Source organism: Vigna radiata, chromosome 2 (genome assembly GCF_000741045.1).
Source record: "Vigna radiata var. radiata cultivar VC1973A chromosome 2, Vradiata_ver6, whole genome shotgun sequence".
NCBI lineage: Eukaryota > Viridiplantae > Streptophyta > Magnoliopsida > Fabales > Fabaceae > Vigna > Vigna radiata.
In genome coordinates, this window is record NC_028352.1 from 24,042,857 (window position 1) to 24,060,169 (window position 17,313).

The 17,313-nt window shown below is 30.4% G+C and overlaps 1 protein-coding gene across 1 annotated transcript; it reads left to right on the top strand.

Moving 5' to 3' along the window:
- Window positions 1–337: 337 nt before the first annotated feature.
- Window positions 338–8,644, top strand: LOC106755342 (truncated transcription factor CAULIFLOWER A). Its single transcript, XM_014637490.2, has 8 exons — window positions 338–868; window positions 3,328–3,406; window positions 4,348–4,412; window positions 4,496–4,595; window positions 4,689–4,730; window positions 7,243–7,284; window positions 7,382–7,500; window positions 8,343–8,644. The coding sequence occupies exons 1-8, from the start codon at window positions 684–686 to the stop codon at window positions 8,449–8,451; spliced, it is 741 nt and encodes a 246-aa protein (XP_014492976.1). The 5' UTR covers window positions 338–683; the 3' UTR covers window positions 8,452–8,644.
- Window positions 8,645–17,313: the final 8,669 nt, after the last annotated feature.

A 17,313-nucleotide genomic window follows, 5' to 3' on the forward strand; every position in this document is an offset into this window, starting at 1 on the left:
AAGAAAACTATTTATCCCTGTAAATTTTAAGAAAGATGGTAAATAATAAAAGACAAAAGCATAGGAAAATAGTAGAAAAAAGAAAAATATCCATGAGAGGAAGTAAAGAGGGATCGAGAAACCGTACATGACGACAGGGAGCAACGGACTGTCCCGATAGTGCCTTTGTCCAATGGAAGCTCGACAACGTTTTTGACGAAACCACTCTGGTTTTTGAAAACCACCTTCCTATCAGGTTTTTTCCAACTTTTACTTTTCCTTTTCTTTCAGTCGAATATAATAATAATAGCCAATGATTTTCCCTCTTTTTAATTTTTATCTTATGTTTTGATGTTAGCTTTATGAGAAAAAGGAAGAATGAATCATAGGGAGACTCGTGGTCAAGGCTCATATGTTAATGTTCGTCTCCCACACACACACACCACATACCTCTCACGTACGTGAATAAAGATGTTGATAGCATATTATAAATCACAGAATTCCACACGCAGAAACAAGAACACCAAGAGAGAACCATAAACAAAAAACTTATCGATACAGGGAAATTCAAGCCTGCTTTGCTGCTACGTCGTCTTTCTTCTCATCAGTTATCTGATGACTGGAATTGTGTTTTTGGTGTGGTGGTGATCGTGAGGATAGAAAAAGCAGTAAAATTTTGGAAGTAAGTGCGTGTGTGGTAGAATATGGGGAGAGGAAGGGTGCAGTTGAAGAGGATCGAGAACAAGATCAATAGGCAAGTAACGTTCTCCAAGAGAAGGTCTGGTTTGCTCAAGAAAGCTCATGAGATCTCTGTGCTTTGTGATGCTGAAGTTGCCCTCATAGTCTTCTCCACCAAAGGCAAACTCTTTGAGTACTCCAGCGATCCATGGTATGTTCTTTAACCTCACGTACCTTCAACCCTTTTTATTTTTCTTACTATATATAATCCCACTATTTTTTTTTTCTTCCTTTGCTTATGGATCTCTGTCAATTATCTTTACAATATCTGTTATGCCTCTTCTTCATGATTCTTTTATCCCCTTTCTGCTAAATGTTATTCTTGTGGTTTATTACTTTCTAATCCCCCTTTTGGTTTACCCGTAATTAGCCTGAATTTGCTGTGATTAGACACTTAATTCTCAAGTTTTCTTTTTGATAATACTCGTTTTTCAGATTTTCATTATGGTGTGATTATCTAGAACTAACTGTATGTTTATATTTGTGGTTTGATGATTGGTTTTCTTGTACTGGAAAAGAGTGCATCTCATCATCATCATCATCATGCAGTGGCATATACTTTTATTTTACTGTGTAGCGTATATTATTGAGCATGAGTTTATTCTTATTACGGAGTGGTTTGTGGTGTAAGTGAGACTTACATCACTCTCTCCGCATGGCCATATAAAGCGTACGTGATTCGCTATTTGAAAGAAGCAGCCTGATCTGACAAACTCAGTCTCAGACACAAATACGAGAAAGGAGGAACCACAAAAGTGACGGATCACTGTGACACTAGGCTCATCAAAACATACACACATAAAACAAACATAAAAATATATGTATAAGCAATTCGATTTAAAAATGGTGCTTCCACCTAAAATTCAATGTCACACTCGAGTGTGCACAACCTTTACCTCGCTACCTACTCCAGCATGTTATAATCCTCTAGCCCGTACTCTTGTCGAATTTGTCTCGTATCATACGTTTGTTATAACCTGGTTCCTCTTTCGTCCCCGAAGAAGATTTTACTGACATTTTTTTCTAGGATGAATTAATAGGTGTAGTGTGGATCCTAGGTAGACTTCTGTGTAACTGAAGTCTATATATTTAGTCCTCTTTGCTGTTGAATTTTAAAGCATTTTATATATTATACTAATTTTCAGAATGAGTTTAACTCCTTTTAAGTATAACTTTTTTTTTTTTTGCATAACATGGAGCATACAAACAATAAAATGCACTGTGCAGTTGTAGTAATTTTTGTTGTATATGATGTTTTTTAACTTACATTTTGAGTTATAAAACAAAACTTATAGGAGGAAACAGGCTGAAGCTCACAACTTGTGCTATATTTTGTGTTTGGGTTAGAAACATTAGATTTAATGCCTTGTACATAAATCAAATCATCAGATCTCTTAGATCAGAGGTTCCTATATGGTTTCAGTGGTAGTGTTAGTATGAAATCAAATTTTTATTCTGCAGTTTTGTTGTGTTCATTATAGGCAAAAATTTCGGATAAAACTATCCACACCTAATTTTTTTTATGGTAGGACTGAAATCAGTGTTAGAATGTTTTTTTAAAACCTTGTATATGCGGTGTACAAACCTTACCTATATATATGGGTCCTTCAAACGAGGGCTTATTTAGATTTTAACTTTGATTATCCCTCTTGAAGTGCAACTTGTTAGTTTACCAACATTTTGTGAATCATTGTTGATATAATGTGAAGGGAAAGAAGAAAAAATCTTCTTGGATGACTTTTTATATGTGAAAACCGAGATATTTATTAAGTTAAAACTTCTTATTTTCAGTCCGTTTATGAAATGATATGAATTATTGGAATGAAATACATGTAATTGGATTTTTTTCAACAAAAGAGACAAGTATTTCATTTCATGTTGTTTGGAAAATTATAGAATGAGTAATAACTTTTTAATTGTCATATCTTTATTTTAATTATTAAAACACTATTGTTTAAGATGAAATTTAAAAAGATAAAATAGTCATTTTTTTGTTTATAACTTTTTTCAGCAAGTAAATCTTAAATGTAGAGAAAAGAAAATTGAAACTAAATATGAAACATAATAGATTATGATCTATATTTCTTCATTATGTTTATTTCTATTTTTACGTGAAAGAATATTTCCTTCTCTCCATTTTACCTTTAAGCTAACAAATTCAAAGATAGTCTAAAGTTTGGAGAAGATGAAAAAGGTATTCAACATAATGAGATGATATTTAGCCATGTTCTTACTAACTTGGTTAGTATTTTGGATCTTCCGAAAAATATGCTCTTTATTATAGATTTGTTCTGACAAATGTGGATTTTTGTTCTTGTCCTGTCCTTAAATGAACGCATAAAACAAATTTGTATGCTATAAAAATGATAATGACCTTTTATAAGGTTGGAGAATTCATTGTCCCATCTCATTATGTTATTTTGTTTTGTTTGATTAAAAAAAAATGAAGTTAGAAACACACCCAAATTTCCCAAACCACCATGGGTTAAATACAAGTATTGAAAAATGTGATTTGATGGACGATCCTTGTTGGAACAATTTTCTCAAGACAAAGTTTGAATCTTTTACATGTTAATGGAATATGAAGTTCTTACTTTTCTTTGTCAACAGTATGGAAAGAATTCTTGAACGGTATGAGAGGTATTCATATGCTGAGAGGCAGCTTGTTGTAAGTGATCAACCACAAAGTGTAAGCTATCTAACCTTATAAATAACATCAACTCGTTTTATTGGTTCAATTTAAATTGATGATAATCTAAGATAAGGGAATTAAGGCTTAAATCCCTTTTTGTCCTTTAGTTTCTTAATGTACAATCTTGATCCCTTTAAAATCTTCATTACAGAATTGGTATTTATGTTTTATAAGTACTTCAATTAGCTCACTATTATTAAGGAGTACATGTTAACAATTTTGTTTTATTAACAATGATATATTAATGGTAATTAAAAGGGTTTAATTTTTAAAAACAAGAAAACTAAATATGCAACTAAAATTTCATAAGGATTATATATATATATATATATATATATATATATATATATATATATATATATATATATATATATATATATATATATATACAATATAGGAATTTAGAAAACTACAATATCAAAAGTAGACTTAAGCTAAAAATTTTGGAAAATAAAATTTTAACACCATTTTTTGACACTATTTTAACACTGTACACGNGTCAAAATGTGGTTGGACGATTTCAAATTAAAAAAAACAAACTTTGGTTTTTTTCTTCCAAACATATCCCTGTCTCAACTTTTTTAATTTGAAATCGTCCAACCACATTTTAACACATGTACAGTGTCAAAATAGTGTCAAAAAATGGTGTTAAAATATCATTTTTCAAAAATTTATTGATGTCTTCCTTTCTTTCTCTAAACCCCGCGTAGGACTTCTTCTTTTTTTATTTATTTATCAATTTTACTTACTAAACAACTGATTTATTTAATTGTATATCTATTCATCAATTTTGTTTCAAAGGAAATTTTCAACTTACGAAATTTATGTATTTCCTGTTTTTATCAGTCAGAAAGTAGATATATATTTTGCAACTTACCCTTGATACACAGAACATTGCAAGAGTCAGATAACACTAACTTTATTATAAACAATGTTAGGAAAATTGGACTCTAGAACATGCAAAGCTCAAAGCAAGGTTGGAAGTTCTACAGAAAAATCAAAGGTACTGAAATAGTTGGAGCAAGGGCTTTTGTGTTTTGTAATCACTAAGATATAAAACAGTAGAACTGTGTAATTGTTTTGCAGGAATTTTATGGGACAAGATTTGGATGGTCTAAGTATCAAAGAGCTTCAGAATTTGGAGCATCAGCTTGATAGTGCTCTCAAACACATTAGATCACGGAAGGTAAAACCATGCAGTAGTTGTGCATTTTTGTGATAAAGTTTGAGCTGAATATATTATATAGTCTTTCTAACTATTTAATTATATAATTTGCAGAACCAACTCATGTATGAATCTATTTCAGAGCTTAATAAAAAGGTGAGTCTTGTTTTCATCTTTCTGTTAAGTATATGTTGCAAAATAACTATTGCTCAGCGAATAAACAAAAGGTGGAAAATTATTTTTGAAGAAGTTGACTCATGGTGACCATCAACAAGGTGATAATGTAGTGTGTTTTGTGAGTTGAGTGGTTAGAAACACAGATAGTTAACTATTTATATTATCAGAAACATTGGAATTTAAAACTACACTATCCCCTGGATTTAGAGTGGAACAGACAAATAGTAGGATTATAGGTAGAAAACACTTACATACATTGAAAGAAGTGTATCAAGGGAATATTTATTTCGAAAATGTGAAAACTTTTATTGTAGATACAAATAATTAATATTAAAATTATTTAATAGTCAGATGCGCTTATAAAAGAAGCTTATGTTCATATACATTACTAGTGACACAGGCAACATGAATTTGGCTTCCTACCATTATTCCTCGCTCAACAACAAAATTGTATTTGTTGGAAAACTCCACCTTTGTGGACATGTTTAACTTGAAAAACACAAGCATCAAACCATAAATCATAGGATTTCCCATTTATCTTTCCTAAAATTTTCCTTCCCTAAATTGTATTGATAGTAACGATCCAATACAATATTTGGTTTGACACTATAGATATTGACCACCCAAAACAATTTTCCAAGTGTTTAGTTGTTTCTTGTATCAAATAGAATACACATACCTAATATCGTGTGTATTTGCCAAATACCTCTTCTCATGAGACTGTCTTGTCTCTACAGTATGTAGTCTATTTCTTGACAATCTCTGATTAAAGAATGTTGTATTTGGTCGGACATGAATATTCCACTAGTTCTTGTAGACTTTGGTCCAATTTGCTATAAAATTCAAATCGTGTTGAAAAATAGACAGACCTTACTGTGTATATTTCAATAGGATTATGTTTCCACAGACACCTATATCTATTAATTGTGTCTTGTCTCTGTGTTTTTTTTAACCTTCAAATCTTGTTTTCACCTTCTCACACTCTCAAACCACTTATCTTTAAGCAATTTTTTTCTAGTACGTTGTAGAGTCAACTAAACTATATAGTATGGATACTAACATATATAATGAACATGATGCATATATAGATGTTTTAACACGTGTAGTATCCAAAGTGTAGGATACAAGAATATGAATTTATATATTAAATAATTATAAATTATTTAAATTAATAATTAATATTTATATATTAAAAATTGTCTATAAATAAAGTTAATCAAATATAAAAATATAAACATATTGTCATTTAATAAAAATAATGAATATAATCTATCTATTTAACATCCAAAATAAAGTGAGAAGAGAATATAAATAATTTAAAACCTTTCATTTCCTTCTTTATCATTATCATTGAAAAATATATTTTATGTGAGATTCATTAAAGGCAAATTAATAACTCTAAAAAATTCCATATTATATAAAGCTATGGAAAAAGATTAAATAAAAGATTCAATATATATATATATATATATATATATATATATATATATAATTTGAATATGTATGATCATATAAGATTTGTTCTTTATTTTTATAATAAAATATATATACATATGCAATAAATTTATAAGTTTATGAGTTTTAAGGATATTATTGTATCTGTCTTTATTAATATTATATTAAAGTCATGTTAAAATTGTGTGATAGAAAAGAAATATTTTTTAAATTCACTCATAGTTTCTTACGTACATCCTCCCTATTTTTTGTTCAATTTCTGTGACAGACTAATTCAGATTGTTTTCCTCTTAATAAACCTTTCTTAAATCTTTCCACCAAATTGTTGCCTTTTTAATTGTTAGTTGTCTTTTATCCGAAGTTTCTCCAATCTTTATATTTAAATACTAGGATTTTGTACCATAATTCTTATTTTGGTATTTCTATTTCCATTTTCTAAGAGTGTTTCATTGAATGACCTTTAAGTCTTTTACTCCAAGACTTTCATTTTCTCCATTGGACAACACACTAGTTTTCACTTTACACAGTTTATCTTCCTCTTTCCCTGGCCACCCTAAAAGAAATAATTCTAGACCTCATTCAACTTATTAATTATCTAACTTGGTGCCTTGAAAAATGAAAGATATCTAGAGAGATCGTATTTCGTAGCATTTTTCAGTGACAGATATCCATATTTTCTCCCTTATTGGATTTGCCTCCAACTAGTATTCCTCAAGTAAGCATAAATTTGCATTTTTTGGTAGTAACTTTTGCAACCTCCTAGCTAAGACTTTTGCCATAATCTTGCACTTCAAATATAAATTGAAAAAAGCTGCATAAGAATTAATATCATGTTCCAAGTCATTCACTTATATCAAGTCTTAATAATGTAAATTATTTTCTGATAAATGTTTCTCATAGGTTTCATTTCAGACAGTACATAGTTTTATTTAAAATGTATACATATGCAACTTTATCACAATATGATGAAAAGTATTAATTTTGAATCTATTGTACACATGGATGAATTTAACTTGGTTAGGTTGAAATGTTGTAGGATAAGGCCCTACAAGAACAAAACAACACTCTCGCAAAGAAGGTATGGATCATTTACTTCTGATAATGAAACTCTTGTTGAATGTATCTGAATATTAAATCTTACTTTATATGACTACATTGATTTGAGTGAAAACTAGATAAAGGAGAAAGAGAAGGCACTGGCAGCACAACAAGCACAGTTTGACCGACAAGCTGATGAAATGGATCTAGCCTCCTCTGTCCTCCTACCTCAACCATTGGAGACATCTAATATTAGGTTTGTATATCTAATTTCAAAACTTAACTATTTTATCCTATTTAATATCATTATTTCTAAAATATTATTTATATACGTAAAATTTAAATGTATTTTTTCTAGACTTTCATACCATCTAATATTTAAACTTTAAAAATAAATAGATATAATTCTTCTAATTGGATATTATGAAATTCTTTTAAATGTTAAACTACGTTTGAGGTTTGAGACTAGTATTAAATCAATTATACTATTTGATAAGTTATAATTCAAATTTTAATCTAAAACATCAATTAAGATGTAAAAATATTAATGTTATTGAATTAAAATGATTATATTTATTTATTTTTAAAATATAATACTAAAATATCAAAGTCTGAAAGATGAATATATTTTAATTTCATGTCTAAATTTATAAACCAAAAAAATATTTAGTCATGAATAATTTGATATACTCATTAGACACCATTTTCGCATATACTATTTCACATTAAGTCTAATCGAAAGTGATAAAATATAGATTTTTTTTTGTTAAGTTTTTAGTATTGTTGCTATATTATTTCTTAAAAGTATACTAATATAATTTCAATGTTTTAAAACATATTAATTTTTTTTAACATATTAAAGAGTTAGAGGTTAAACAATTGGACTATGATACATTAACAACTTTTTTTTAATAATTTTTTGACTAACAATAGATTATGTATTATTATTTTATTGATTTTTATATTTAAAATAGATCAATCACGAATTATCACATAAACATTATCAAAAGTTATTAAAAAAAATATTTTTCTAAAGAATTAAAATAAAAGAAGCTAAACTGAAAAGTGATGCTAATGAAAAAAAGATATTTGATGCAGAGGGTCGTCACAAGTAAGAGGTGATGAAGGAGATAACGATGGAATGGTAACTCCAAGCCGAGCAAATGCCATTCTTCCACCATGGATGCTTCGTCCTACAAATGAATAGAAGACTTATTATAACATAAGAAAAAACGAAATATGAATATGGCAAATACAAAGCTTACCTTATTATAAGATGTAAAACGTTCTGGTGTGTTGTATTATGTCTGTCACTACAACATTTCAAGGATGCTCAGTAAATTGTATGCTATGGCCTGTCTCATACAAGCTTACAATACATATATAGTGGCAATTATGAATGTCTGATTCTCACCAAAAGATATATATATATATATATATATATATATATATATATATATATATATATATATATATATATATATATTTTGTAGGATTCTTCTTGTTTAGGAAAACGATGCATTGAATCTAACATTGAAGAAAGAAAAGTTAAATTCGTTATACAAATTAAATTTACAAAATTTGTTTTTTCTAAAGGTATTATTTGGTTTAACATATAAAATAAATAAATCCCATGATATTTAAAATAAAAAAATTGAGCAACAATATTAATGAATTGCATAAAAAATCTAAAAATATATATACATTATTTTTAAGTTAATAGATTTAATAAGATATGAACAGAGAATAAAAACGACAATATAAAAGAAAAACAATGAAAATAATATTAGATAAAAAAGTATAATTTTTTCTACTTAAAAGAATAACAACACAAGAATTATAATTTGATTGTAAGTTAGCTGACTTACTATATGCACAAGACAACTAACATCTTCTACAAGAATCTCTCACTTTATCTTATGGAACAATTAATAATGTCATTTGTAGCAATATTTACAAATAATCTATCTTTCAAATGCAACTTATACTACTAATAATAGATGTCTTATGACAATGTTGTTTTGAACACTTACACAGAAAATTCAAGATATCTTGCAACACTTCACTTCATGATATCAATTACAATTGATTTTCTTAATTTTCTTAATTGTCATTTATTTCTTCCTTTCCTTTTGATCATTTAAGTTTTCTTCTCTTCTCAACTACCTCTTGCATATCATAGTACAAATTCATAATTACGTTACTCTATCAATACATAAAAATCCAAAAAAAAAAAAAAATACTTCTGATTTTTGCCAAAATCAAGCCATTGATTAAAAAAAAGGGCTATTTAGCTCTGAAAACTAAATCCATTAATTTTTAGCTTATTATAACGTAAATCAAATTTAATTACAAGTATTATATACTTTCACTTTTTGCTCATACGAAATTACTCCTAAATAATAAGTTAACAAACTCACTCCTAACTATATTTTTATCTCACCTTGAGATAATACAAAAATATTATTTAACATTAAGTCAATTCTAATTTTCTTAAGTATATGTGATCTCACTAATGACTTTACAACAGAAAGTGTTTGCATGTGATTACAAGAAACTTTCACTATATATGATATTGTAGTGTTAAGTCCTAAGGTTTATCTGTTAAGTCCAAAGTTGATTTAATCTTTAACCTAATGTTAATAGAATCATTATGATGATAATGTGAGGCATTAAATGAGAAGTTTAAAGCTACTCACTCAGGTCATAAAAAATTTGATCAGCATTGAAAGAAAGGAAAGTCCAAGGGATTAGAGAGATGGACATAAAGGAGAACCTTGAGGGAGGAGGACAAAAGTGTTATAATTGATCAAACCTAGAACTTTTTGGCTAAAACATTTTGGCGTCCGTTATGGAACCAACGACTAGGTTCTAAGATAAATCAGCAACTTCTATTGTAAAACGCAACTAAGAGTCAAATTTTCAATAGTTGCTTTTGAATGTGGTGGTACGCAAAATATTGATAACATCATTAGGTCCAATACTGATTGATAAAGGAGTGGTTTCTTTACATTTTACGCCCTTACATTTTACACCCTTTTTAGTATTTTAGACAAAAGGCTAGGGGGCTATGTAGTGTTAGGTCCAAGGTTGATCAATTATTATGTCCAAGATCGATAGTCTTTAACCTAATGCTAGTGGGATCACTATGACGAGAATATGAGGTAGTAAATATGGAGTTTAAAGCTATTAAATCAGGTAATTGTTCAAGGCATGGCAAAAGACATGAATTAAATAGAGAAATTTGATGAGCATTGAAAGAAAGGAGAATCCAAGGGAGTGGAAAGATAGGCATAAAGGAGAAACTTAAGTTAGAAGGAAGACAAGACACTTTGAGTGTGATAACTAATTGGACCTTGAACCTTTTGGCTAGAAAAAAATATAATCTATGAACTCACCTTGTATGAGAGAATAACTTCATGATGTGAATGTTTTCGAAATGAAGTTTAATCTTTTTGAGTCTTAACTATCTATCGTGTAAAAGATTTATGAAAACCTTTTTATGCATAATATATTCACATAGGATCACTTAGAACCCTTAATCATTACTATGTAGGAAAGCTTTTATATATAGGCATCTTGAATACGATTAGAGTTCATAGGCTTAATTATGTACTCGTGTCATTAAAGTATGATTTCCTTTTTGTTTGAAACCTTTCCTAGTACTTAAAATTCTATACACATAGCAATTTTATCTTTGTAAATTTCACCAAAGTATTGACATTACCAAAATGAATACACAATCTAAAAGTTTTAATCCAATATGTTAGAATCATCTTAGAAATTAGAGTGTAAACACTGATAATGAGTAGACGACCAACCAATTCAAATTACATCTCATGATATCCACATGTACACTACATCTAATTCTTATGTTAACATATTCTAGAGTTCATCTTATCTTTAAACAACTTCTAGTCTCTTTTTAAGCTTGTAATGAGTATAGTCTTTTTTTACATAATTACTCTTGGCTAAGATTTGAATATTCTTTGGACTCAAACAATCATGGCTAAACAACTTTTTTACACATAGAATACGATATAAAAGATCACAAGTTGCTAAACAAAATAGAATAATGTCGTAAGATGAATATAAGATTATAAACACTCTTTTAGGTTACTCAAAAACACAAATAGTGTTTTAGTCACACATGGAAGACTAAGGATTATTTAAAGCTTTAAAGTTCTTGTCATGATTGTTGTAGAAGTGTTTTTCATTCTTTCTTCATTAAAGATATTTTCTTTAAAAATAACTGAGAAAAAAGAGTTGTTGCAAATTCTTTGGAATCATTGTGAGATAAACACTAATATGTTTTTCACTAATTTATGTCTAACATGTTGACAACAGACATAAAAAATGCACAATGATATTTTTATAAATAAATGGTCAATATTTATATCTAACTTGTAAAGGACAAACTTAAAGTAGGGTTTTTTCATTTGGCCATTATAGGACAAACATAAATTTATGTCTGTTGAGTAGGGCCAACGTAAATTTATGTTTGACGTGAACAAATGACCTTTGTTCTGTAAGGATCAGACGTGAAAACCCTCTTTTACATTCGTCATTTACATGTCAGATGTAAATGTTTTTAAAAGAACTTATAACCTATTTCTCCCTCACTTTTCTCCCTACGTGAAGCTCTCTCTCGACATTGACAATGCTTTTTTGCAAGTTAGGACTTTCGTTGGTAACCAGAAGTCATATCTTTTGTCATTCTCATATGTAGTTCAATTTGAAATATCTTTCCCTCCGATTATTTTTTTGCATTGAGGTTAGTTTCTTATATGTCTCGCTAGTTTACGTGTGTGATTATTCTTAGAGGAACTCAATAATAGTATGGATGAATGACCTCCTTGTTTGTCTTGAATGTGAGTTTTATGATTATGGACAATAAACACATATTTTAGCCAACGATGGCAGTAATATATGGTGAAGAAATATCGATAAAGAGGCAGAGGGAAGGTGTGAGGTTGAGTTGAGGATCAGCATTTCAGAGAGTGAAGTTTGGAATAGATGGCAATGACTATGACTTTGAAGTTGTGGAGATGGATGAAGCGCTTGGCAAGCTCAATGGTTGGGATGAGATGCTCAAACCTGGACTTGAAACGAAAATTGTGTGTATGGGTTTTGGCATCTCCATAAAGTAAATTTGAGTAAAATTGAAAAAGAAACTCCAAAATTTACATTTGTTGTCTCTTCAACAAATGTAAATTTACAATGTTATACCTTTAACAAAGATAAATTTACATCAGGAATTTTAACAGACGTAAATTTTCATAACCGACAATTACATATGACCTACAACAAACATAAAAAAAAAAGAACTTAAAATACCATATATAAAAAGCCTTTTTTTTGTTTTAGTGAAACTAAATTTTCTTCTTCTACTAATGTATGTCCACTTGGAGTTTAGTGACTCATTAAATGTTATTTTCTTAATATTAATTACACATTTCTTCTTTAAGCAACACTTTGATACACATAACATTTATTAGGCCTGGGTAAGATAACTTTTTCATAAACAAAGAAAAATAAGATCATGCATGGTTGAAAGCCATTTTAGAACAGTCTTCTTGATACATTAAAGGAGTTGTCGTTGTGGACCAACTTTAAACACATTCTTCAAAATATTTTGGTGTTAATATTTCAAAAGAAAATCCTCTTTAGAAGAATGAATAAGTAAACATTCCTTATATATGTAGAATGAGCATTAAAATATTTAACATGTACCATGAATGCTTAGAACTAAATATTAGCATTTTTGCTTTTAGCTTTTCAAACAACATTTTGTGATCACGAGTTACTTTGTGTATGTCAAACAACCTCCCCTGTTTGAAACATAGGGTGTTTTCGGTTCTGTCAGTGCTTGAAACAATTTTGTCTATGTTGGATCAATGATCAGTTTCTATGTTTCATCGTAAACCTAGTTTGTTACTTCCAATTACGTAAATCAATAGTTTAAACCACACTCAAATGTTGATGACATTGTTAGACATTGTTGACATTTCCTTTAAGAGATCTAAATTATCCAACAAGGACATTAGTTCAATTGTAGTACAATAAAGTCGTATCGATAAGGATTTGGTTTGATAAAACAATAATATAATATCTATTCACATTTGTCTATAAAACAGTGAAATATGATGTTGGGATTGAACTTGACTATTCTTCCTCTAATGCACTGCCTTTGATTCACTACAAGTTATGGTCTATACTTTAATGTTCCTATAATATGGTAATTTTAAACCCATCCCTGGCATTTAAAACCTAAGGTTACCAGACTTATTATGATTCCTCGTCCTTGATTAAATGACTCCTTTCACTAATGAATAAGACTCTTTAAATCATCTATTGCCTTATATCCATTCTTGGCATCTAACAAGTGTTAGGAAATTTGATAGGATCTAAACATAAATCAATTATCATTACATTTAAGCTGATGAAGTAAGATGATTAATCAAGTAATCAAGTAAATAAAAGAAAATAAAATAACCAACAAGTAAAAAAAATATATAATATATTAAATCAAATATAATACAAAGAATTAGTGAAGTTACATCCAATCTTAATAAGGAAAAGTTTAGCTGCCCATAATGATCTCTAATACAAGCAGAAGGAGTTGTCTTCTTCCTTCTATAGTTCTCTTTAAGTGTATTATAATAAGTTTTTACAGAAAATCAGTTCTCAAGACCAATATATAAATAACATAGGCATATTATGTTTTTATAGAAAAATAATGTGTTACATCAGCTTCTAAGATGTTGGTCCATAATGAGGTTTCCTCCTTAGGTGGGTTTCCTTTATGCTTGAGCTTCTAATTTAGTGGTCGACAATGAAGCTTTCCTTTCTATATGGGTTTTCTCTTGAGGCTCAATTGTCAATTATGGAGCTTGATGTTTCTTTACAGTGAAGGTTTCCTCATGTGTAGCTCAATGCCAATATTGTTGTTTAGCCACATGACTCCTATTTGAATCTTCAGCAAACCATCATATGGTTCTTAGTGTCAACTTTGGGGCTCAACACCAACTTCTTAATTTCCTTCAACTTACCTGTAAAAACAATACAAACATATCAATTTCCACTTTTTATTTCGTTTCTTGATGGCAACCTCCTTATGCTAGGTTGAGCCAAAGTTAGGAGATGTGCATGGAAGAGTGTTTCCTTGGATGGATGATGTAGAAATGTGGTGATAAATGGTCCAAGGATGATGAGCTAAGGTGTGGGTGGTGTAGAAGCTCACAACCTCTAGAAGATATGGTGGTGGTGGTGTAGTGTTTGGTGGCTCCAAGAGAGGTGAGTCCAACTCAAGGAGGAAGGTGACTAGGGAGGCCTCTAGGGTTGCTCTAGTCTTGATCTAGGAAATCTATGGCCAAATTTGGACAGCATAACATTAATAAACTTCCAAGATGATTACAAGAGAGGATACACCTCTATATATAGGCAATGATGTCTCCTAAAAACCTAAAAGCATGATGTCACACCTTTGCACTCATTGGCAAAAAATGAAGCCTTCTAAGGAGTGGACAAGTGTCCATAAATCCTCTCCAATGAAGGGAGGACATATGGCCACTCACAAAGCACAATCCTCTTCATTCCTAAGTGTAATGTGGCCACTTCTAAACTAAATCCTCTCCAATGGAAGCATGATACATGGCGCATACTTTCCACATGGTTTGGATGTCTAACTTAAGGAAAAACCCTACACTAATTAAGCCTTAATACAAGCCCTAAACAAACCTACCTACTTGGCTGAAATACATGACCTAAAGAAACCTACACCACTTGGCCAAAATGCATGGCCTCAAGAAACCTACACTACCCCAAGCTATGCTCCATGATGGCTTCAAAGGTGGTCCAAAGGTTAGAGTTTAAATAATCTTCATGGATGACTTCAACTCTTCTTGTAGATTCTTGACCATGGCTAGGGGCTGTGTCACCATTTCTACTCCTCATTCTAAAATTAAAGGGCAAAAGAGTTGTTTTACGAAGATTTACATCAAATTCATACAAGATAAGTATTTAAATTATATGAATTATAAATAAACTAGACACTTCTTAGACATCATAGCCAAAAACGTGAAAATTTTATTAAAAAAATTAAAAGAATTAAGGAAAAAACAACACCAAAAACTTGATAACATCTTTGTAAATAGAGCAATCAGAGTATCAAGTATATTGGTTCAATTGTAGTACCAAGTGTCATATCCACAAGGATTTGGTGCGGATAGGGGTGTGGTGATAGGGGTGTGGTGTGGCTGTGGAGTGAAAACAGGAAGAGATTAGGGTTTGAAGAAAAAGTTAAAAAGTAAAGTAAAAGTAAAAGTAAATATTTACCTAAGGTTATTTTTCGAATAAAGAAAAATTGGGGTGGTATAGGGAGAAGGGTGTGGTAGCGGAGGGAGTGACACTCTCATTTGGATTGGATTCCAACACTTAGGCCAAATCAAACGCCTAATTTGCCTACTTTTGGACTATAACCTGGCCCGGTTCCACCCTTATCTGAAATAACAAATCCCCAGTCTCGACTACCTCTCAACGATCGTGCCCTAACTCCTCTGTCACCCACTTTGATGAACACATCGCTTGCAAGCGGCTGACTAGGTTTAGAGTGTGAACATGCCTCTAAATCTCCCAATCAACTCACATTTCAACTTCGCCCAAGTCAACTCCTCCTAGAGTCATGGAGGAGATTATGCTCAACTTTGCCAAACGCACCTTCATTTCTTAAGTTGAACCCTAAACTTCGAAATAATTTTGTGCACAGGTATTCCATCCTACTATATCGGTTTCATCAAATAGAGGTTATTTTACCCTCTTTGCATCCATCCTATCCTCCGGTGACACTTCTGCTTCCGAAAATGTCAAATTCTGACATTCTCCCTTGCGTGTCATATGTAATATGGCAAATTCCTCCAACATAGATTGGTAGAACTCCACCAATGATTGATGCACCAAAACCTCCATTCTTGTCAAACGTTCCTCCAATGCATCCACTCTATCTGACATTATCGGAACCATGAAAAATGGACGATTATGCTTTTTCTCCTCAAAATGATTTGACAGGTTGGACCAATGATAGAAGTCAGTCCAAAACATAATAGAATATGAGTATGAAAAACTGTATTATTGAATATTCATGAAGTGAATAAGAAAGGCTATACTCTATATGTTATTTTTCCGTAGTCTGACTCCTCCATGGGGATAACTCTCCTCATCCTATTCCATAGCAAACTCTCCTCAACTACATGTTGGAATCTAAGAGCATTAGGGACAATTTTCAGATTCATGAAGAGTTACAATTATTCATAGAGTTACAACTATTCATGAAAAGTTACAATCAAGAAATGTAATTAATCAGAATTTGGTATCTCTTGGATTTGAAATATGCCTGATCAACATCTATATAAAGAGATCTTATTCTCTATTGAAAAAAAAAAAAAGATTTTTCCTTTACATTCTGTCATTCACTTAACACAAATCAATTCGTGAGAATTTTATTCTTGTTTGATATTAATACTAAGAGTGAGTATCATCGTTGTATTTCTTCTTTGTATCTCAAAAGCGAATTTCGTGATCCACTTCACTCTTATAAATGACGAAATATTGGTTTTAGGAAAGTGTGTATTCACGACTAGAAGATTATATCAAATCTACATTGTTGTTCATCTTGTTTCCCTAAATTCTTAGAAAATTGTTCCAACACTACATTCTCTTTCGTCCCTCGAATACCTGAATTCTCACTAATTTGAGATCCTTTATCACATCACTACGCTTCTAACTAATTATCATTCCCTGGACATACTTTCTTTCTTCTAGAATAAGCCTTCCAGTTAGCACGGTCTTCTCCCCCACTCCATTTATTTCCTTGCTGTCTAAGCCCATCCTCTAGTGTTCTATCACTTTCTCTTTAGTTCGTAGGAACCAACATATTTGTTTCACTACTAAATTGAACATAAAACACGGCAGTTTACACACTCACCTGGTTGAGTAATTAAAAATATCGAAAGATTAAAACATGAAAACCTTGGCTGACATTGTCATATTATAGGTAATTTATTTTTCTGAC

What these genes read in the sequence shown, in the direction of transcription:
- LOC106755342 (XM_014637490.2), top strand. Translation starts at nt 684, where the DNA reads ATGGGGAGAGGAAGGGTGCAGTTGAAGAGGATCGAGAACAAGATCAAT. An exon ending in GAGTACTCCAGCGATCCATG is followed by an intron (nt 869 to 3,327) that starts GTATGTTCTTTA and finishes CTTTGTCAACAG; the next exon opens with TATGGAAAGAATTCTTGAAC. An exon ending in TTTCAGAGCTTAATAAAAAG is followed by an intron (nt 4,731 to 7,242) that starts GTGAGTCTTGTT and finishes GAAATGTTGTAG; the next exon opens with GATAAGGCCCTACAAGAACA.